Source organism: Aythya ferina (assembly GCF_964211825.1).
Source record: "Aythya ferina genome assembly, chromosome: 5".
NCBI classification, from domain to species: Eukaryota; Metazoa; Chordata; class Aves; order Anseriformes; family Anatidae; genus Aythya; species Aythya ferina.
In genome coordinates this window covers 7,558,938-7,582,786 of record NC_140301.1, presented here as the reverse complement: position 1 = coordinate 7,582,786, position 23,849 = coordinate 7,558,938, and the positions used below count along the sequence as shown (strand labels likewise).

At 41.2% G+C, this 23,849-nt stretch overlaps 1 protein-coding gene and 2 long non-coding RNA genes across 5 annotated transcripts in view; 2 read left to right on the top strand and 1 right to left on the bottom strand.

Moving 5' to 3' along the window:
- LOC311437698 overlaps window positions 1-23,849 on the bottom strand; it is an 85,075-nt gene that overhangs the window by 22,044 nt on the left and 39,182 nt on the right. The window lies entirely within an intron of this gene.
- The window catches only part of ELP4 (elongator acetyltransferase complex subunit 4), a 273,117-nt gene that overhangs the window by 228,919 nt on the left and 20,349 nt on the right, over window positions 1-23,849 (top strand). For both annotated transcript variants that reach the window (XM_084521280.1, XM_084521278.1), the window contains exon 10: window positions 17,753-17,902. In XM_084521280.1, the coding sequence (XP_084377406.1) occupies window positions 17,753-17,902 (150 nt within the window). The remainder of the gene's footprint in view (window positions 1-17,752; window positions 17,903-23,849) is intronic.
- On the top strand, window positions 18,901-23,188 carry LOC311437676. Its single transcript, XR_014693635.1, has 2 exons — window positions 18,901-19,012; window positions 22,204-23,188. It is a non-coding gene; the product is annotated as an uncharacterized lncRNA (long non-coding RNA).

The following is a 23,849-nucleotide window of genomic DNA, read 5'->3' as shown; positions in this document are numbered from 1 at the left end:
TCAGAGCTATTATTCTCACTTTCAGGTCTGAGTCACTATCAGAAAAGGATGCTATTTCTCCAACATCCTTTCCAGCAGGGATATACACTGTCTGGCAGAGACGCTACAGAGCACTTTGAGTCCTACAGAATTTGCTCTGCCTCTTGTTTTTGACCTATTCACAGCTCATTCAATGAAAACACAAAACCAAAAGGAGGACAAGGAAATAATATTGCTGTTCCAATTTTCTCATCATCTACTTTCTTACGTCTCCCTCTCCTTCAGTTTACCCCCATGACAGCATCTAAAATGCTTTCTGCTTTTGTCACTATAGCTGCAATGCCTTGTGAAAGCCCTTCTCCATTAAATTTTAACTCGTCTCCCTTACTCCTAACATATGAAAAACATGATCTCCCGTTATAGTTTCTCTTTTGTCTTCTCTGCTCCTCTGCCTTGTGATTGCACGCACCTGAAAAGATCAAGTGGCTCACTGTCCCTGGCTTTAAAGTTTAAGTCCTTTGTCTCCTTTCAACTTTATTTTAAAGAAAGTATGAAGCTTTATATTTGGGTGGGGAAATTAAAGAGACTAACTTCAGTTACAGCACCACCTCCCTGAATTTTCCCAGCTCTCACTAAAGCTTCTGGGCGAATTTAACCAGGATTTGGTGCACCTGGCATAGAGAGCAGACACCTTCCAGCCTTCTTCCAGCGACACCAGTATCACACTCATATCACAGCCAGCAAAGGGAACTCTGAGCCTAACAATTACTCCTGGTCTACGCTACTCTGAAGCTGAGGAACATCTCTTTATCTAAGATCTTGTTTGTGCTCTTCACTACAGTACCTGAGTGCTTTCCTCAGCCAAATTTCTCAGCTCACCACCTGCTTTCCCTGCAAACACCTGTGGAGATCTGAAGGCTGAGCTGTGTCTGTTGTTGCAGTTATGAAAATAATGTAGGACTCATATCATGCTATCCTTATGCTTAGAGCCCCTTTAATCAAGCAGATTTCCTGAATCATTTTACTAAACTCTTTTCAGGATCAGTTCTGATTTCTCCTAGATTTTGTACCACAGACATTAGGTATGACCAGCTGTGGGACTGCCTGGCACCCTGGTTCAGAAGAGACAAGGCTGAAGCTACTCTGAGGTTCATCCAGCATTCACGGGAGCTCACTACAACCAGGAGATCACATTCCAGTGTTTCTATTAGCAAGAGGATATTTTGCCAACACAACTGGATGCCAGTGCCCAGGGCACCCCTGCTGAGCCCGGCTACCTCAGCAGCGAAGAGACTGATGCTGCAGAATGGGATAGTTGGATAATTTCTAGCAGGTCTTCTATGGAACCATTTCTGTACTTTAGGAGATGAAAAGTCGATGCCTTTTTATTATTATTATTATTATTATTATTATTATTTATTTATTTATTTATTTTTATTTGCCATACCTTTTTTTTTTTTCCCTGTTATCTGAAAAAAAGTTTGAGCTACAGCTTAGGTACATTTGTGTCTGGACAAATCTCAAAGAACCATCACTTAATCCCTTCATCCAACATCACACTTTGCTTAAGTGACTTTTCAGAACTAAGCCTGTATGGAACTGACTGTAATATTTTACTCTCACTGTGAAATATTCTTCCGCTTTGTGACACCAACTAGTCTTGAAATGCTGTAAAAATGCTGACAGAAGAAATACCAGAGAACGGTTTTAAAAAGCTTGTGAAGGATCACTAGGTCCAGAGGTGTTTTTCAGCATAGGAACAGCTAGGGGACATTTAAAACTAAATGGAAAAAATTCTAGAGGACACAGAAGATGTAGTGTATTTCAGGGAGTCACCAACATGAAAGGTAGCATATTTTGGTGGAGGCTGGAGGGGACAGGGTCTGATGGACAGTATGTCAGTCCCACAGTAGTAAGGGGGAGGAGGGGGCAGGCAGCACTGCTGCAACATGGGGAAAGCAATGAAATGAGAAAGGTAAATGAAGCGAAGTGTAGCATCAGGCAGAGGCCCCAACATCACAAACATAGTCACAGTGCACAGTCTCATAGATCCCCTGAGTTTTACATTGAAGAGAAGTGACAAAATCATCAGGAGAGAAATGAGAATGACCAGCAGAAGCCTGAGGAGGAACAGTGTGAGAAGGGAGTCAAAAACACTAAAGAGCTGCCTGAGGTTAGTGCTACTGGACTATGATTTATGAAGGGATACATTCAGAACTGCCTCAAAGGTTAAATGTGAAGCTTGGACAAGAGAACGAGAGAAAAGAAAATCTTTAAGAGTCCAAGATATAAGCAAGATACATGGCACATACAGCTCAGCCAGCACAATCACTCTGTGAAACTGAATTCCTGGACAGCAGCTCTTTGCTTTACTGTCCTGAAGTGGCACTCCCAGTTGTGTTTTTGTCATTTGAACCCAGATGTCTTCCACTGTTACAGCGTCTGAACAACAGCAAATTAATGAGCCTTAAAATAAGGCCCTCGAAGGGTCATTAAAATCATATGAACCTTTCAGAATTTTGTTTTCAAATGTAAGCACCAGTCCACATACATGCTTACAATATACCTGCATGGATGCTTACGTAGGTATACAGATACATAGCAATTAGGTTGCATATTTTTCCGCTCATCAGATCTCTTTAAAAACTATTTAGTTGTGTTTTAAAGCCTTTGGCCTTCCAAAGCAAATGGAACTTTAATTTCTTTTCCAGGCCCACAACCCAGGTTTCCCCTTTGCGTTTGTCCAGCTTCACCAACAAGAGTCTTGTCCACCTGCAGATTGCAGTATGTATCTCCTGAAGGGTAGAATTGGCGGCCAGTTAATTTTATTTTGCACCGTCTCTAATTATGGAGATTATTCTGCTTTTCATTTGAAACATACAGCAATTTTTCACTTAGCTTTGTTACATCTTTAATTATGACCTTAGATTTAGGTGGTATAATTTTACTTTAAGAGATATGCCAGAACTCAAGTACTGACATCTCCAGGTTTCATAGAAATTGCAGGGATCATAGGAATTGAACTTGATAATTACCCCAATATTTCAAGTCAGACAATTACCATATAAAATAATTATGGGTTGTTGTTTATCCAAATTCACTTTGTGGGTTACTGTAGGTTACTGCAGGTTACAATATATGATGTTATATAGGAATAGAGATAGAAAATATATACCTAAATGCAAGGTTATTCAACCAGATGTACAAGGAGTGCCAAAAGACAAAGAGAGACACCTCCTTCCCAAAATATCTATGCAAAAAATAGCAAATACAACATTTCCAGTTAAGGCATGTTCAGATCAAGGGTTCTTTTCCAATGTCTCTTTAGCCACAGAAATTTTCCCCATGAGACTTGCAAATATGCAAGGATTACAGTGGTACAAATAGGAGCAAAAATGCCCTTTGCACACCTATTGCATGAAACCTTCAAAAACCAGCCCCTATCATCCATATAATCTCTCTTCTTTTACTAACAGAAGCAGTCTTAGCCAGCATTTCATCACATTCCTTGGCACACTTATGGTGATTTAAGCTATAAACTACTACATGCTAAGGTTTCTTTCCTCTGTGTAAAACAAAGCAATTAACAACGTCCAAAAGAGAAGTACTTTAATATCCTATAATTTGATTAGATTTTGTGTTCCTCCCCCTCAAAATGCCAACACTTTTGTTATCTCTTGCATGTAAAGATGGAGAAAAAAATTACTTGGCATGATTTCCGTCATGTTGATTCTTCTGGGTTCTCAAATATTATGATCCATGGAAAGTCTGGATTCATGCTTACTTCTACTCTTCATTAAGTCAGTTGTAGTTGAATTGCTGGTAGGGCAGGCTGCTGATACAGTAGGTGGGCATGCTGAATAAAATACATACCACAGCTGTACCTGCACTTGTCAGAGAGCCAACCTGCTTTACGCCAGTCTGTTCTCCACTGCTTCCTGGTCATAGCCCATCTGTTTCTGAATTCATAAAATGCTGAAGAACACAAATATCTGAACCTATTATAGGTAACATGCTTCAATTAAATTCTGATTGTGGAGCTGTATTTAATAGACTAACATTGGTAATGTGCCTCTTCCAAATTTGTCAATAAAATAGACGCCTGTCCTTACGTATTTCTGGGGAATTCAGAGGCTTTTCTACGTAGTGACTTCTACATATGGTGCACCTGGCCAATATTCTTGCAGTTGTGAACAAAATCAAAACCAAAACTAACTGCCAAACCAGAGTATGGAAGGTTACTAAGACAGATTAGATAAAAACCTACATATAGGGAGAGGTTCCACAGTAGGAGCACTTGCAGGCGAAGCAAGCCAGACAGCTATTAACCTGAAGTTTACCAATAGCTTAAAAGACTGCTTCACTTTTCAGTTGGATTCAGTGATAACATATAATGATAGTGCACACAGAAATGACAAAATTAATAAAAGTTTACCTTGTACATATAATTTTTGCACTGGGGGTGAAGCATTCAACTTCACAAGGTCAGTTTCATAAAAACTAAGAATTAAAGGAACTCAGCAGGCTGTCAATAACTGATTTAATAGGAACAGACTTTAAACAGAAAAAGTAGGTAAGGGATATATCCCCAGGAAATTTGCTGAGAATACCTGGAGTACCTATGATTAAACTATCTGTCCTCTGGATGTCATCATTGCTCTTTTTAAATGCTGTTGGTTAAAGGTGTATTTATGTAGAAGATGACTGTAGTCCTAAGGAAACTGGCTTGGGTGCATCATTTCTGGTAGCTTGGGGCATTTCTAATTAGAATTGAATACACGTGAGTGTGGTCCAGATCATTACTATTAATGATAATCTACAATGAACCATTTTCTATAATGTAATGCAAAAAAAGGACCCCCTGTGCACATTCCATTTGATGTGAATTCACATCTCTGCTTCAAGAAGCACTTTATGCCTCTTCACAAAAAATTTCCATCTTTCCATATGTGCAGCTGAGACATAGCTGCCAGTCAGCAATTGTGTTTGCAGTATTTGCAAAAATCTTTCCTTTAACATGGAACCAGAATTAAAAATAATAATAATAAAAATAAATTAAAAAAAAAAGGTTCTGGGTTTCTCCAGGGAAGGAATACTCCATTACTGATGATGTGCCAGAGTAGAAAGAAAAAATTTAGAACACACCTTACTGTGGCAAGATCAACCCTGAGATATTTGATGGAGAACACAGAGCAAAGTGGGGCACTGCAGATATTTACCCTATTTCTAAAAGACCTTTTATAAGGTATAACAGTGATAGAGTCTAAACAGAAGCAGATCCTAAGCTAAACCATTCTCCCAGCATGAGGCATAAGGTTTAATCCAAATCTTCTCAGTACTTTTAAAGTCTAGATGAAACCCAAGACAAAGAAGGGCGTGCTGCAGAAGCCATATAAACACAAGTATGATCTTCTCCCTTCTGCATGGTCATTGCACACAAAGTGAGTTGTTATCAGAGAGCTACATGGCACCAAAAGCACCCACAGCTTTTGCAGAGGAATTACTATGGAGTTTTCCTAGAGAGAAGCTGCTTAAGTTGTACAAGATCACAGAATCACAGAATCACAGAATTTTCTAGGTTGGAAGAGACCTCAAGGTCATCGAGTCCAACCTCCAACCTAACGCTAACAGCCCTCCACTAAACCATATCCCTAAGCTCTACATCTAAGCGTCTTTTGAAGACTTCCAGGGATGGTGACTCCACCACTTCCCTGGGCAGCCTGTTCCAATGCCTCACAACCCTTTCTGTAAAGAAGTTCTTCCTAACATCTAACCTAAAACTCCCCTGGCTCAACTTAAGCCCATTCCCCCTCGTCCTGTCACCAGGCACGTGGGAGAACAGGCCAACCCCCACCTCTCTACAGCCTCCTTTAAGGTATCTGTAAAGAGCAATAAGGTCGCCCCTGAGCCTCCTCTTCTCCAGGCTGAACAAGCCCAGCTCCCTCAGCCGCTCCTCGTAGGACTTGTTCTCCAGGCCCCTCACCAGCTTCGTCGCCCTTCTCTGCACCCGCTCAAGCACCTCGATGTCCTTCTTGTAGCGAGGGGCCCAAAACTGAACACAGTACTCGAGGTGCGGCCTCACCAGAGCTGAGTACAGGGGGACGATCACCTCCCTAGCCCTGCTGGTCACGCTGTTCCTAATACAAGCCAGGATGCCGTTGGCCTTCTTGGCCACCTGAGCACACTGCTGGCTCATATTCAGCCGACTGTCCACCATCACTCCCAGGTCCTTCTCTGCCTGGCAGCTCTCCAACCATTCCTCTCCCAGTCTGTAGCTCTGCTTGGGGTTATTGCGCCCCAGGTGCAGGACCCGGCACTTGGCCTTGTTAAACTTCATGCAGTTGACCTCAGCCCATCGGTCCAGCCTATCCAGATCCTCCTGCAGAGCTTTCCTACCCTCAAGCAGATCGACACACGCACCTAACTTGGTGTCATCTGCGAACTTACTGAGGGTGCACTCGATGCCCTCGTCCAGATCATCGATGAAGATATTAAAGAGGACCGGCCCCAGCACCGAGCCCTGGGGGACGCCACTAGTGACTGGCCTCCAACTGGACTTGGCTCCATTCACCACGACTCTTTGGGCCCGGCTATCCAGCCAGTTTCTAACCCAACGAAGCGTGCGCCAGTCCAAGCCAAGAGCAGCCAGTTTCTTGAGGAGAATGCTGTGGGAGACGGTGTCAAAAGCCTTGCTGAAGTCAAGGTAGACCACATCCACAGCCTTTCCCTCATCCACCCAGCGCGTCACTCTGTCATAGAAGGAGATCAGGTTCGTCAGGCATGACCTGCCTTTCATAAAGCCATGCTGACTGGGCCTGATCGCCTGCTTCCCCTTCAAGTGCTGCATGATGACTCTCAGGAGGATCTGCTCCATGAGCTTTCCTGGCACTGAGGTCAAACTGACAGGCCTGTAGTTTCCTGGGTCTGCCCTCCGGCCCTTCTTGTAGATGGGCGTCACGTTTGCTAGCCGCCAGTCGATTGGGACCTCCCCCGATAGCCAGGACTGTTGATAAATGATGGACAGCGGCTTGGCCAGCTCCTCTGTCAGTTCCCTCAGTACCCTTGGGTGGATCCCATCTGGCCCCATCGACTTGTGCACATCTAAGTGCTGTAGTAGGTCACCAACCAGTTCTTCATGGATAATGAGGGCCACATCCTGCTCCCCATCCCCTTCCACCAGCTCAGGGTACTGGGTATCCAGAGAACATCCGGTATTGCCGCTAAAGACTGAGGCAAAGAAGGCATTGAGCACCTCCGCCTTTTCCTCATCTCTTGTAACTAAGTTTCCCCCCGCATCCAGTAAAGGATGGAGATTCTCATGAGTCCTCCTTTTTGTGTTGATGTATTTATAGAAACGTTTTTTGTTATCTTTAACGGCAGTAGCCAGATTGAGCTCCAGATGAGCTTTGGCCTTCCTAATTTTGTCCCTGCACAGCCTCGCTACTTCTTTAAAGTCCTCCTTAGTGGCCTGCCCACTTTTCCAAAGCTTATAAACCCTCTTTTTCCTCCTAAGATCAAGCCACAATTCTCTGTTGAGCCAGGCCGGTCTTCTTCCCCGCCAGCTCGTCTTTGGGCACGTGGGAACAGACCGTTCCTGCGCCATTAAGACTTCCCTGTTAAGCATTAAGATAATGCTTAACATAATTCCTCCCTAGCAATAAACATTCTTCTCTCACAAAATCAACCCAAGTAAAATTTTGCATTGGGTGAGGGAAACCTCAGCCTTTTGCCCAACAGCTCAGCAGGTAGCACACCAACTTCTGAGGAAAAAGGCCATTTCCAGGGGACCTTACTTCTATTTAAAGTGAAACACAACAGCAGGTCACAAAAGAGGAATAAATGACTGGATTTTTCTCTCCCAAGGAAAGGATCTCAGCCATGAGAGGAAACAAGGTGGTCTGCCCTTGCTCTGTCTCTTTAGCCCAAACAACCGTTTTCATTTTATGTACATAGAAAGGCTTAAAATAAAAAGTTTCTTTCCCCGTACCCCAATAGACTCTAATCAGAAGCAAGACAGTGCCCTTGCCACATTTTTGAAGGATTTCTCCTTGGTTTGTTTTTGAAGAAAGATGTCTCTATCTCTGCCTTCAGGACAAGATCTCTATTGTCAGGTAAACAGCCTAAATACTACAGATCGTACCTATTAGCTTGCTTAAACACTGCTCCACACTCAGCCTGCTGGGGTTTTGTTCATTTGGCAGCAGAGGCAGTGCACGGACAGGTAGATCTGAGCCCCTCCACCTGCTTGTCACACTGGCAGGACATGTGCCAGCACTGATCTGAACATGACAGAGCTATATTACTTCAGTATTGATGGGCTCAAGCTTTTAGGGAGCTTACTGATTTGGACACAGCAATGTGTTATTGTGGTTTTATGGCTTTCAGATCAGAGCTGGCCTTGGTTTCACAGACAGACTCTGCCCCTAGAGAAGCCCTGTAGGGCCAAGCAGGGCTGTGGAAATGTCTCACTGGGAGTCACAGAGTCAAGTCCCTTGGACGATGTGCACTTTAGCTTCTCCCTGCCACCTTTTCCTGAATATCAAATATTCTGAGGAACTGTGTCAACTCACTTATTACAGCTGGTACACCATTTTGGAAAGAAGTATGAGGCAGCATTATTAAAAATGGGTTTTAGGGTGTTCAGTCTATTGTGTTTAAGCTTTCTCTGGAGATGCAGAAACATGGTTAGAAAAATAACTTTGATGTGCTGCCCCATTTCAACACTGGAGTTTTGCCTTGCATGTTAATGTGTATGTTTTCATGCCTCAGCTACATTAACTGTACTCCTTTCCTGTTTCTATTTATTTTGGAAGCAATATATGTTTACTAAATCAGTTGAAAAGTGTTAATGATCAGTTCACAGAATACTAATGTGGATTCAAATTACTTTCACATGAATCAAGACAAATTAAAAAATACTATTTGATCATAAACTGCTTGAATCCTTCTCACAAGAATTCTAGGATCTCGGAATAAATATTCCTTCTTTTCATTTTGTTAATATTTCATTAGGTATTTAAATTGATGGAAGAGGCGTGGGGAAAAGGATGTGTAGATTATCTCTAGTTCAAGCAAGAGGGGAGAGTAAAATAAACCCTCTGTGTGTGTGTGTACGTGTGGCAAGGGGGGAAAGTACCAAAACCAGTTCTACCAAATGCAGTATTTCTTCCACATGCATGAAAAGGAAGGAGATGTGAAAGCAAGCAGAAGAGTTGTGACATGGGTACAGCTAACTCCGACCCATAGCATTTTATTCAGTCCTGAGAAATATGTATGCAGGCTGAAGACAGGTAACCTGCCTGGTCATATGTTTCCAACAGAAATTTTGTATTACTTCCCAGAAAATTCACTGAAATTTAAGCATTCTCCAAAGATTAACAGATTTCAGTGACACTTCAGCTTGATCCTGCCTTGGTCTGAAACAAAGCTGTGTTTCAGATCTGCCTTTCAACTATATCTAAAGATGTATGAACTTCGAAACTACTAAATTCCTACAGTTTTTAGTAGAGGAGAGTAACCCAATTTAGTGAGCTCCGCTGGGGAAAGGCAGACAACTCAGAGACACAGTACACATTCTGTCTGGGAGCAGTGTGCTAGCTAAGACCATATGTCATACCCATCAGCCATACCTGACAAAGAACACACAACCTCTAGCAAACCAGGCTTCAGTAGCTTTGCTGTGCACAGAAAGTCATTTTACTTTTCATCTGTCAAAATCTGTGCTTTCCAGGCTCCCAGGTATTGTAAGTTAACATCACAGTGCTTTATTATACAGGAATACACAAATGCTACTCTAGCAAAACACTTCTTATGATAATACGTGTACAAATAGTGGCTTTGCTGGGCAAGTCAAACTAACATCACTGAGCAAATCAATACTGGAGGGTAAAAGCAATTTTGCTGGGATAATTGAGCCAAGATGAGGGCACTCGCTAGATCCTAGTGCAGTGAAGCTGCTCAAGCAGAGCAGCCGGTGGTGCAGACCGGTGTTGGGCACAATGCCCCCTACTTTCTCTCAGTAGAAGGCAGATAGCTGATGGCAGTAATGCTAATCATTACACCTGCCTTGTACGCTGACCAATGAGGAGCTAGTGGATACGAAGAACTTCTCTCTTTGCTCACCTTTTCATTACCCATGAAAGCATAAGCACTGGCACAACATTGCCTTAATCAGAGTTGTCCTGAATTGTGATTTAGGAACATGATCGGACAGGGATAGGCTTCTCCACTACTGTTGTGCAGAGTCCAGGTAGAACATTCAGCTGTTCCTTTGCTCTTATATTCTATTTTTTATATGAAAACGTAATCTATCATGGATATTTTATGCATTGCAATAAAGACTCATCTAGGAAACTATCAGAAGGAATAGGCTCTCCAACCTACTCTATTTCATTCAAGACAATTTTATCTAACCAATTTTTAACAAATTTAAAACATTGCCCATATCTACTCTGGCTATAAGGCACTGGTAATCAAGTCAAGCACCATTGACTATGAGAATAGTGAACTGTAGAAAATGACTTCTCAGCATTATGTAGTGTCACAGCACAATTTAAATAACACGTTCATTATTCAAGGTCTCATAATTTGTACATATAGAAATAGATACAGAGAGCTAAAAGAGGCTTTCAAGCTTTTAACAGTTAAATAAATAAGCGACCTGTATCAATACAAGTGTATTGTACATTCGTTAAATATCTGTTTGTTGGAAAGCCCTTCCAAAAGTAAATTCAATAATAAAAAGTGCTAATATAGGATGAGAGATGCATATATAGTAGTGACATCTATTACATATTGACACCACTTTTAAATGAATGAACAGAAGGTTTGAGAGAAACTGTGCTTTCTGGGTAGGAATCTCAGACATTATGATTATGTTGATGTACAATAGGGCTCTGACAATTTTGATTACAGAAATCTAATATTAAAGTCATGCTCTTTCTGTAATTTTAGTGGGTGTCAGGTTGTTTTTTTCTGTGCAAGATGAAACTTATTGCAGAGGTTGTTGTCTTGATTTTTATATGCATTTAGGTGATTTCAAAGTGAAATTGTTGCAATCACATTCTATCTGACATTTCTAGTAGGAGCATATCTGAAGAAGAACATTATATAGTTTTTTTTTTCATAGTACTCAAAGCCAGTTTCATATAATTTCCTGTAACTCAGCAATTTCAGACTATACTTAAATGCGAGATATGAAATATAAATATGACATGACTTTATATAGAGATAAAATGTATAGAGAGATAATAACCTGAGCTGTTGATAAGTCATTTCTAAGGAAATTTACCAATTTGATATATACCTTTATGTATTTTTAAAAGGCCAATAGATTTAGCAAAAACCAGTTCACAAAGACGAACTAAATGACAAAATGACAAACACAAAGAAAAAGACAAACCAAATGTTACCCATCAATTGTTGCCAAAGCAAAAGAATTTCAGAACTTTCCTGCACCTGATACTTGCCTGTTTCAGACCTGTTAGCTGTGTCTGTTGAATTTAAATTGTGAGCAAGAGTTGAGTTTATGCCATGCTGTTACATATCCCAGCAGAAAACACTTTCTGCTGAGAAAGTCTGTGTCTGTAGATGGAGCCATTGCAGGCAGCTGTATTCCCTTTCATAGTGAGGAACGGATGAGAAACATGGTCTTCTGCCTAACACAGGAGTCAGTCCTTCAGAGGCCTGGTGTTTCTGGGGTATTTCTGAGCTTATTGTTCATTCAGTGCCACTTCACACCCTGTTTCCTCTGGGAGAAAAACTGTCTGTGTATGTAGGGAGGATGCTACAATGGTCCCCCAAAGTACCACAGCTTGGACGGTCAGGAGATCAGGATTATGAGCGTGTTGTGTAAAACACTTCCCCTACAATGCACCACAATCTTTATACCATAAGGCTGGTGTAAACTGGCTTTACTGAGGTGAGCTGAACTGGACAAAGTTGCAGTGGATTTAGCTTCATGTTATCTGCCTGTTAAAATAGATCATCAGGCCATGTCTCTGAATTAGTGAGCATACTCTATGTTCATATGCCTCCTCCACTGTGTTGCTCTTTTGGAGAGCTAGCTATGTACATGAACATGTCCCTGTAAGTCAGGCCAAAATCCATCTTGGCCCAGTATCCTGTCTTTGGGCTAATAGCAGGAGATTCTTAGAGGATGAGAATAAGAAACAGTTCAAATCAGAAATCCCTTAGTGCACCCTCTCAGCTTCCAGCATTCAGCTGCTCACACGACTTTCTGAACTAGAGCTTGCCAAAGTACCATGATGCTAATAGTCCTCCATGGACCTCTCGGCAGTGACATATCTTATTCTTTTGAACTTGTACCATCCTGAGGAATGAGCTCCACAAAATAATTATGCCCTGCATGACAAAACTTTGCTTTAAATTCCCTGTGTGGTCATGCCATTGGAAGGCATATGCCCCTTAGGTCTTATATCATCAGAAACAATGCATTAGTCACTCCTTAATTAATTTCTCCATGACACTCACTATCGTGCACATCTCTGTCTTTTCCCCCTTAGTGAATCCTCTGAAGGATCTACATTATTTACTGTCTCCTTTTTATTTTTCCCCGTCCTTTTCTAGTTCTATCCATTTAAAACAAAATAATCATCAAATACAAGACTCAAGATGAGGGCACACAAGAAATGTGCGCAGCATAGATTCCAGCAGTCTGATTTGACTGGTCTTTCTTGTGACTGAACTATACGTTAGCAAGTGTGCCAGCCCTAGAGTAAAAACCAAAATAACAAAATAGCACTGGCTAACAAATAGTAGTAATTATAAACAGATTAGTTTCTTAAGGAACAATGTGAAACAGTAACAAAAAGGTGGAATTAAAAATATATATATATTTCTCAAACAAAACAGTCAGTTCTTTTCCCCAACTTCTAGTGAAAGCTTATTTGTTCTGGGAGGAATTTCTCAAAGAAGTTTACCACTTCAGGGGAATAAGAAATAAAGGAAATGGAGAGATGACTCTCCAGGTCTCTGTGATACAGCAGACAATTTCATCTGCTCTGCTATTGACCCCTTGAGCAGGGTTTCAGAAAATCCACGCATTTAAGGAACACTACATGACAGCTTATTACTTGCTACAACTGTCACTTATATCTGGCTACAAGTGACTCAGCTGAATAAATATCCTTTCATACATTATCACGTATCTGTTAGCTACAAGATTGGTTTTCTTATGCGTGGTCAGCACTTTTTCTCTTCTGAAGGCAAAAAATAAGGTGCATTTACACTGAAGAGCTCAGTATTTGAATAACACATTTTAAGAGGCAGCTGCACCTCTGGACTCTACCCAAGCACCTTTGTCAGGAGTTGGGTGGGCTTCTCGGTGTTACCTACTTATTGCTGGCAAACTCTTGCTATTCCTCTCCTTCACAAGAGAATCAAGGCACCTCTTTGCTAGGAGAAAGCATGTTTGCAGTCGCAGTTAGCTAATGGGAGGCAAAATCTGAGCAAGACTGTGACAGTCTGCAGCTGGGTCAGCTTGGGCCGCACACAGCCTACATGACCATCACAAAGTGCCTTGTCTTCATTACAGTTTTCTCTTTTTCCCTAGAGAAACAAAACTTCCTAATTTAAAAAATGGCTTTTGTACAGCTGTTGGTAACTGATTTAACAGACAGCAATTGAGGCTACTTCACTGGGATCTAGAGTTGCCTTCTTCCAAGTACCCTTAAGAACTTTCAGCCTTAATGACCTCCAGAGTCAAGCAACCAGTCTCTTGTCTGGTGCACAAACGCCATGCAGTGCCAGAAATCCAGGCAAGCTGTCAATAGTTACGCAAGAATGTACACCCAGGTATCATGCCCACTGTAACTGAAAGCATTGCTGTTTTCTTTGATCTTTTAAATCAGTGGATATTTGGATAGTCTTCGAGGAAACACTAATATGCCAAGTCTCCTCTGTTATCATTAAGAAAACATCAAGCAGGTCTAGCAGGCATCTCTTGTTCTGCTGGTTTAGCTCATCTAAAAGCTCTTATGTCAATTGTCAGGTAGCTGTCGCAAATTCCATGAAATATGTATGTGAAAATAACTTCTTTCCCTAGGTTTTGGAACAGAGATGGAAAAATGGAGTCTACTGTCACTTATTTGTGACTGCAGAGATGTTTCAAACTTCTTCTCAAGCAGTAAGGAGCTCACATCCAGCCCCAGTGAATGTCCACCCTGGTGCAAATGCAAATGTCAAGCGTTGCCATTTCCTAAGGGCAATCCTTCCTCTGTCACAGCTGCAAACCTCCTGGTTGGACTGCAGGGCCCTCATGCTGTCAGGGCTACCTCAGATCCATGTTACAGGGCCATGCGAGAACTAAGTCTATCTATAGAGAGCCTTCTTACCACCCCCAATGTTTCCTTCTTTCTTACTCTCACCTTTAAAAGTGAGCACGGCTGTTTTTGTAACAGAAGTGATGCAAATTTGAAGGATGAGTCCTCAGAGCAGTGGGAAGACACTAATGTATATCACTAGTGCAAGCCTAGCAAATCAGATTAGCAAGCCAACACTGGCAAGCTAGTTTCTTGCTGGGACAAAGACTAGCTCATCCTGCAAGTTCTGCAGCCCAGGATACTGAGTACAAATGGTAACATTCACACTTACATGGGCAGATATAATCAGCCATGGTGTGAGGTAGCGGAAGATGAAGTCTCTTCTCTGGTGGGAATTTTTTAGAGCTTTACAGGACCTCATCACAGGGTGTTCGTTGGTGTAAGCAAGGACAGACTGTGTAAACCAGTGCCGATGCTAGCTTGTGGAATGGCATACACAGTGATGCAGTGAACAAGGAAAGAAAAAGGTTCTGTTAATCATATAAATTTAGATGATCTGTGAGAGGGCTTAAATACAGTCTCTGGAGTTGATGCTGTGAAAAAGTGGGAAAGCAGTTTTTGACCTAGACAAAATGAAGGAGCTACAGACATAGAGAAAGTAACAGCACGTCGAAGAACCACTTGGATTGGAAACTGGGGCTAAGATGACGCTTTGGAGAATCTGTCACTTGTTGTGATCAAAAGAATGTTGAGAAGCAATAGCATAATATCTAGTTAGTATATGGGAAACATTTTTTATTTTTATTTTTTAAACAAGCCTAACAATTTTTTGTTGTGACAACATTTAATTGTTGAAAATAGTTGCATTTTTTTAAATTAAAAAAAAAATGTTTGCATTATATTCTGTCAAAAAGGAACACTACACAAAATGTGTAACGTTGTAAAACATATTAAAAGCTGACCAAACCATTATTATTGGTGATTATATCTGCATATGGATGTATCCAATTATGATTTTTTAAAATCCCTCTTCACTAATCAGATGGGGAATTGATAGAAGTATATTTATCTGTCTAAGAGAGAAAATACTTCAAATATTTTAAATGTACTACTTTAAAGGTAGGCAAAGAAAAAACTGGCCAAATAACCATTTGAGAAATAAGGTTTGGCCAGTTATACTGTACTATTTGAATCAGCTTGTAAAATGAAGTAATAATTTAGAGAAGGTTTTAATACAGGCAGACACAGTCAGATATGTCAAAAGAGAGAATGTAGGTCACACTAACAACACAGAAGACCATATCCTGAAATGCAGTGACACTGAAAAGGACTTCAGAAAATCAATTTACCATAAATCCCCTATGCAATCCATGGGCTAAGGTTAATGCAATACTTGCATGATTATGCAGGAGACAGAGGTATTACAGGTAGGTATCACTGATGGGACCAACATTGTTCTGTCCAGTTCTGGTATCCGATTTTCGAATGATAATGATACTGGAATATTGCAAGGGAATCAAAAATACTTTGCTATATTATTTGAAATTGTGGAAGCATGCCTGTGCATGACAAACTGCAGACAGCCACCCCAAAAAAAGGTAGAGAAAACTCATTCCAGTACCAGTGACAGTCCTGACACCAGTAGACTTTCATCTAGGAAGCAAAGCCATAAAAGTAATGAGTGAATAGAAATAGAAATTGGACAAATGCATATTATTATTTTTTTTTTAAACGAGTAAAATGAATAATAGGTTAAAATTAATGACCTGAGAGCAGTGCATGTGATAAACAGATGTCTTTTTAGTAAGAATGAATGCCTTTACAAAAGATGTGCTGCAGCTCACCTGGCACTTCAGGGCTGAAATCACATGGCTGGCATGATGCTAGAAATAACTAGCTGTTCTTAACATCCATAGAGCCACAACATCATAATATAGTCGGGATATTTTGACACAAAGAGGAAGCAGAAGGCAAGAAAAAATAAATGTTTATATTTACATGGTAAGTTGTTTAGCAGTTAGCTTTCAAAACAGTCACCTACATCAACTGAAACCAACACAAAAATACACATGCAACTGCCTTAAAGATGCGAGAAAGAAATTAGGTGTGTGAAAAAGCTTCACAAGCAAGTAGTCAGAAAAAAAAAAAAGAAGTAATTCTTTCACACATGCACACAGATATAGGCAAGAAGCAGGAGGACTGAAGGAGGAGTAAATGAGCATTTAAGGGTTATGTTGTCAAAAAGACCCTACATATTTTATTTACACCTGTATTCAAAATAGTATTTTAAGATAACGGTTCAGCACATCTATTCCCTTGTGTTAGAAAAATAAATCAATAGTAAAGACTGTTTTCAAGGCAGAAAGTTCTGCAACATTTGTGTTTGGGAGCAACAGACCTACAAAACTGGCTTGGGTCCTTGCAAATACTTTCTAATGAAGTGTCAGAGCAACTAATTAAAAAACAAACAAACAACTATATTCTTGCTCATTTACCATCAGCTACCGGAGAGCTGGATGCTGCTACATGAATATTATCTTTGAAAAACATGTTGAGCTAGCCTTGAAAATTGCAACCTACTAAACCTTAATTTAACACCAGGAAAATAAAACCCTTAAAACAGAAAGGACATACAACCCCAGCCAAATTATCACTATATAAAAGGAGGAAAATAGCACAGATTTTTTTAAAAGAAAGCAAGGCTAGGAGTCTAACAAAGTGCCTCAAGTACAAGCATATCTGATTAATCTAATGCTCTTTCTAAAACAGCTGATAGCCTTCATCACAAAAAGTGACAAAGGGAACAAAATCAACTGGGGAAGTAAAAATCACCAAAAGAGAAGAAGAAGAAAAGGCTTTCAATCGCTTTGACAATGAGGTGACTCAAAGGACTGTGTTAGGTACAGCGTTGCTTCATATGTTAGCAAACAGGAGACAGGGCTTCAAAATCCAGCTGATAACATTGGAATTTGATATAATTATTGTGACTTGTCCAATATTATGAGAATATTATGAACCACTTCAGAAGGACCTAATAAACTAACTAAATAGGCAGAGAGATGGCAAATGAAGGTCACTGGAGAGAGACGCATGTGAATGCTTATTAGAAAGAATTACTCCCATGCATCTGCACTAAAAGGTCTGCACTGACACCGCCTTCAGCCCATACAAAACCGCATTTGTGGGTACTGCTATTGACATTGCTGAAGAGCTCTGGTACGGAAATGAAATGCTTGTCTGGATCAGGACCTACACTGCATTTGTGCCTGTGGTGGGGGGAGGTGGAACAGAGTAAAACTGTGGGCAGCTGGCTGAAAATCTGTTCCCGTGCAAGAACAGGCAAAGAAATAAAGCAAAACAAAACATGTTCCTTCTGCTCCACCATAAACAACTCGACCACGAAAAGAAAGCCTAGGCACAGACTAAACTAGGAAATAGCAAGGCCATTACAATTTCATTTTGTAAAGGAGTGATTTGGCCTTTCTGCTCAGCATAGCCCAAGGAATTGCAGAAATGAAATGGGTCCCAGAAGAGGCCACAGAAATGATAAGCTCGCTGAGGAGAGAGCAGAGGGAGGCTCACCCCCGGTGACGCGTCCATCCACTCCCTGCAAGAGCCGAGGCTGGCATCGGGAGACTCTGGTAAGAAGCTGTAGTGAATTACCCTGGGGACGGGTGGAAGGGAGCCGTGCTGGAGTCACTCTTCCCCGCAGCATGCCCCAAGCCCCTGCGGCATGGGCGAACCCCAGGGATGCTGCGTGCTGTCCCTGGCCCTGGGGCTGGCGTCAGGGCCCCACTGCAGGGACCGCGGCTCCAGAGGCCTGGTTGGTGCCGGCGCCTCCATCCCCTTTCACGAGGAACACCTGCAGGCACAGGAGCTTTCAAAGTCCTCTTCAGGATAAGGGCCAAGCGCCTTAAGTAAATGTAGCCGAGCTCCAGAGACGCTGGAATAATTTCAGCTTCATTTACGAGAAAATGAGGGCTTCGCGTGTGCTTGGGTGCCCGACTGCGTAGCGAGTTTTAACAAAAATGTCCATTTTAATAATGGAAAAAAGAAAAAAAACACATTTTATTATAACTAAGTTTCTGAAGATATTTGGTGACAAAACAGCAATTGTGCAGTATTTGCTGTATAACAAGCAGACGTGGAACAGGATAAGGAATATCTGGGTGCTTTACGTTATGCTTTTATGTATCGAGCATTGAGCTTGCCTAAGAGCAAAACAGCATTTGATTTGTGCCTAGCAATAAATAGAAAAAGGATTGCCAATTAAGAATGTGGGGCAGCTATTTTTAACGAAATGTTTTTAAACTTTTGGCTAACTACGAGAGAAAGGCACTGCCATCTGTTGGGGAAAAGCAGCCAGTTCAGGGAACGGCGCCGGGCACGTCGCCGCTTCGCCTCTGCTAGAACAAAAGCCCGTTTAAACGCACTACGTGGCCAGGCTGGTTGGGTGCAGCAGAAACTTCTGCTGGTGAAGAGCAAGGAGAGGTCAAAACAACCCCGAAGCCCTGAAAGCCGAGCCGTGGTACCGAGCAGCACTGCCTCGGCACCAGCTCCCCGCAGCAGCCCCGCCGCGGCGCTGGGCGAGGGGGCAGGAGGAGGCACGGGGCTGGCCGGCCTCAGCCCCCGCAGCAAAAGGCAAAGCCTTCCTCAAATCCCTCCCGTGAGTCAGCACTTCCCATGTCAAGGCTTTACACTCGAGCAGCAGTCTGGTGTGGGAGGAAGAGAAAGCTGAGCTCCACGAAGGGGTAAGCCGGCAGGCTTAGGTGGTCTGGCAGTAAGTGGGGCTTGCGGAGTTTTTACTCGGCATTTGCAGAGTGTGGGTGATTTTGCTTAAAACAGGCAGCAGTAGAATAGCAGTGGCCAAACGCAGGTTTTGATACTTCAAAAGCCAATTTAACATTTAAATAAACAGCACGCGTCTTGTGAATTATTTACTTCCACCAGCCTTTCTGGAGACGTACATACATCCTCACACCCACACACACACAGCAGCACAGACATACCTGTGTGTATCAGCTGAGTGTTTTAGCTCATCATGCTTTTCTGTATCTATTTAGCGTGTTACTATTTTCATTTACAGGTCAGGGTAGGGCAGTAGATATCAAATATGGACATTTTTTTGCCCAGTGAGGGACTTACACATCGGCTAGAATCACACTGATGGTTATTCAACAGAACTGCAGTAGCCGCTATTTTTGCTTCATTCCCACAGCAGCAATAAAACAGTAGCACAAAACAGAAAGTGACACACCAGATACATTGAACAGCAGCTGCCCTTAAAATCCAAGCAGCCCCCATGGACTGATTTGCCATTTGCAAATAGCTCCCTTTTTTTAATTATTATTTTGTATCAAGGGGCAGTAATTAAAGAAGAGAGGAAAAAAAGGGATCATACTAGCACAAAGAGCAAAGATGAAACAGCAAGACCAGAAATACATTTCCTCAATTGAATAAAAGTGCTTTGAGAGATGGTGTGGAGTGGAACACATCACTGAGGTGTTTTCTTTAAGAAGAGATTACCAGAAATAGCATGTGGATGGGCTCACGCTTCACTATTCAGTTCTTGTCTGATTGGTACAAAATCCAGTTTTTAGTCAATGTCAAGGCAAGCAGTTGTATATAAAAGCTACATAAATGGCTAAAGCATACATCAAAGGTGCCCTTGGGCAGGCTTAACATGTAGACAAGCTTTTGGAAAAAGAATTTTTAAAATGGATAAATATATTTTGAACCAAGCCAGAAAGACTTATTTTCATGGTGATCCATGCTGCCCTGTCTTAAGTATTGCACACTGTTAGAAATGAAATGAAAAAGCACTTCTCTAGTACAAAAAGGGAGAGAGACTTAGAAGAACCACTTGCCCAAGTACTCTTCTACTTGTAAGAAGTGTACTCTGATTTTTTTTCCAGCTGAACTCTGTAAGTGTGTAAGTCCAACCAAATGGAATATTCACTTTGCTGAAGCTAACCTAAAATTATATAGGCTTGGATAGCAATCATCATATTGTATGCAAATGCCAGGGCTCCTTCCTGAATAAATGCACTTAAAAGTATTCAGTGGAACAATTGCCCATGGGGAGACAACTGAACAACACTTTCAGACTCAAGATGATACACAGGCCAACCAGAACCAGAACTGGAGCTAAAAATATTCAGTGACCCTATCAATGCATAGCTTGTGATACCAGCCTTTTTTCATAACATATGTTCACAGATATGTCATCATCCTCTGTTGTCAGACTAGTGGCAAATAAAGTCTTGCAAATTTTCCTAGATATTTCACATGTCTGCTTGTGCCAGCAGTAACATTAACTGCTTGCCTTTTATTCAGCATGTCTGGCATGTCCAAGTAATTCTCAGTCAAGATAAGATCTTGTGCTTTCAGTGTTCATATGCTTTTTTATTTTTATTTAAAGTTGTTTTATTATATTTATTTCTTCTGACCTAGGAAAGACATGATTCCCTTTATATATTACTGCACACACCCTCAATGGTTTAAGAATCAATTCTTCCCTTTATTTAATTTCAACACACAAAACAGACTTATCTGACACTGGATAAATTTATAACTATCAGCAGAGCAAAGCTCAGCTAAAAGGCCTGTCCCCAGTACTTCAGTCCAGGTGATCTGGAAATACTTCTCAGCTCCTGTGACTGTTCTGTCTGCCTGTCTTCAAGACTTTTTTATGCCCCAATCTCAGGAATTCTGAGTACAGAAAATTCAGTTTCAAAGTGCCAGAGCAAGTGAGTATGAACTAGCGTTAGTGGCTGGTACCCACTTCTAAAACTCTTTCATCATACCCCATAAACAACTGTATTGCTCAAAATTTATTATTCTACCTAGTCAGGCCCAGATCAGCAAAAGAGGTAAACGTGCAGAACTTGACATCTCAGTGGGATGATCCAAGTGAATAAAGATAGAATTGTATTAAGAAAGTGTACTGTCAATGCTCGCAATAGGTCAGACTCATCCACTAGGTAAATTGCATTTACCTTAGTGATGCTATACTAAACCTGCAGATGAGTTAGTTTCCCTGATGCTGATGGGAATTTTAACCTCAGTCAAGGAAGTGTCTGGGCCTGAAGGAGCCTGAAGAAGCCCATAATCACTAGCAGGTGATGAGTGTCTGTGCTGAATGATCCCATTTAAAATCCTGCCAGGCATCTATTTGCCTCTTCAGCCCCTTAGTTACTTTTGTGCATCTGGCCTTTGTTATTTGGAGAGTCTTTGGTTTACTCCTCTTTCTATAGTCTTTTGTCTTTGAAGGGTTGATTTATTACTATCTGATATGAGCTACATAATCCAGCAAAATTGTCTTGCCTGGGAAGTTTATAGTTCTACTCAAGATTTATGTTTTGCCCATCCTTCTAAGGAAACTACTTGCTTTTTCTTCTTTATGATTTTAAATGTTTGCCTATTCAGAAACAAAACCCTTTTTTAGGAAAGGATATTAACTTAAAATCTGACTCACTTTAAACTCGGAGATGCCTCATTTTAGGAGATGCATTTTGTAACATAAAATCACACACACGCTTCCTGCCATTCATGTTTCCCTGTGTTTTTCCTAATGTGCTCTGATTGTTCCTACTCCTTACCCCAGCTCCTCCTCAGAACTTCTTCACCTTCTGCATAGACTTCTCTTTCTTTTTTTTGTTACCTCACCTTGTTTAAAATACTGAGGCTACCACTGTTTTCATTGGTCTAATCCTGTCATTCCCTCCCTCTTGAATCTCTGTGATCCTTTATCTTCCACTGCCTGGGATAAGGGTTTTACATTCAGCCCAGGCATAATTGTCTCCACAACTACTTAATCTCTCACCCGTCATCTTCCACTCACCCCTGGTGACAGACAGACATCTCATCCCCAGTTGATCTACCTCATCTGTGGTGATATATCTCAAAGTCTCACTTTTCCTCACTTTCCTCCCAAATGTAGATGCTACATGAAAGTCCCCATGAAGGCAAATGTTGTGAAAGCTCCTGGAAAAACGGATTGTTTCTGATGAAATGATGAATGCTGCAGTTTAACCTAAATAGCTATTTTGCTTATCAGTAAATGTTTCTATTAAAACATCACAAACAGAATTCTGTACTGCACCTTGCTGGCACTTAGTAGGGTGCACATGCAACATATAAACATATTTTCCTGAGAAACAGTAGCTTTAGGCCTACCTGTGCATCCTCCACTTGCAGAATTACATGGGGAAAACCGTGAGCAATTCTGTAGCTCTGAGAGCTGTAAGGCAGGGAAATCCAGCCAACAACGTATCACCTCCTTCCAAAATTGCACAACACCTAAACTGCCCCCGTATTACCTCTGTTTGGAGCCATCAGTCTGCTGGAGAGTTGCAACCCCTTCACAGCACCATTGCACCACGGAATGGCAGCAAGAACAGATCTGAACGCTCAGTAAGTCAATGACTATGTGAAGAGAGGAAAGGGAACATGGCCTGTTTTTCACTTCTGCAGAAGTTCTGGTCCCAGCTGTTGGATCCAAAATAATTTTGCTTTGGAAGACAGTCAAATCGGTACTTGAAGAATCCCAAATAACAATCCCAAATAAAGTCCCTTCAACATCCTCCACTTTGTGGATACACTCATAAGCAAATACAGAAAGAAGGCTAAACACAAAGTTTTCACACCAATAAAACACCCAGTGAGAATGCTGTGGAAATTAAAAGGCTCTGGAAACTCAGGTGACCTTTATTATGGACCCTGTGAATCACCTATATAGCTACTTCTCTTGCCTCAGTAACTTTTCTGCAAAGGTGTCAGAAGTTCTGCAACCTCTAAATGCTTCAACACCAGGCACAGATTCTTGATGTCTTTTAACGATCAACACATTAAGTTCAATGACATTGACCTCTTCAGCAGTGCTTACTATGCACAAAATATGATAAAAATAAACATTTTTAAGAGTTTTTTTTTTTTAATGTTTCATTTCAAACCAACTATTTCTGGTTAAGACAGATAGTTCAATACCTATCTTAGTTGCATCAAAACCTTTTTAAGGTTCATAATAATCTATTTTTATACTTAAAAAAAAAGAAGTGATGAATAATATTACATATGTAAATAAATATTCTTAAACCCAGAACACAATCAAAGGTGGCCAGGTAAGCTTTACTGCCCTCAGCTAAGCTATATATGAGATTTCTGGTGTGATCGTTCACATTTATGATGACTCTCAGTCCAACATCTGCTTTTACCACATTGGACTGTGAATATTTCAGATCAACAACTGAAATCCAGTTGTGTTTATGTCATGAACTCTATGCACTGTTCTTGAAATAACTGGTCTTTAAAAACATAATCAAGATCATACTCATTCTTGCAACAGTGTCCTGAAACGTTCCCAGTTCACAACAGAGCTTTTGTGGGAGAATCCAGCCACCTGGACCCAAATTCCCTAACAGTCTGGGCAAGAGGCATGTGCAGATGGGACCCTCTCCCTTCTCAGTACAACAGCTGGAAGTACAAGACAAACCATCATCACATTCAACACCATTATTATCCCTACTTCTAATTTAATTCTCCTGTGCTAAAAAACAAACAGACATAAAAAACACACCCAAACTCTTA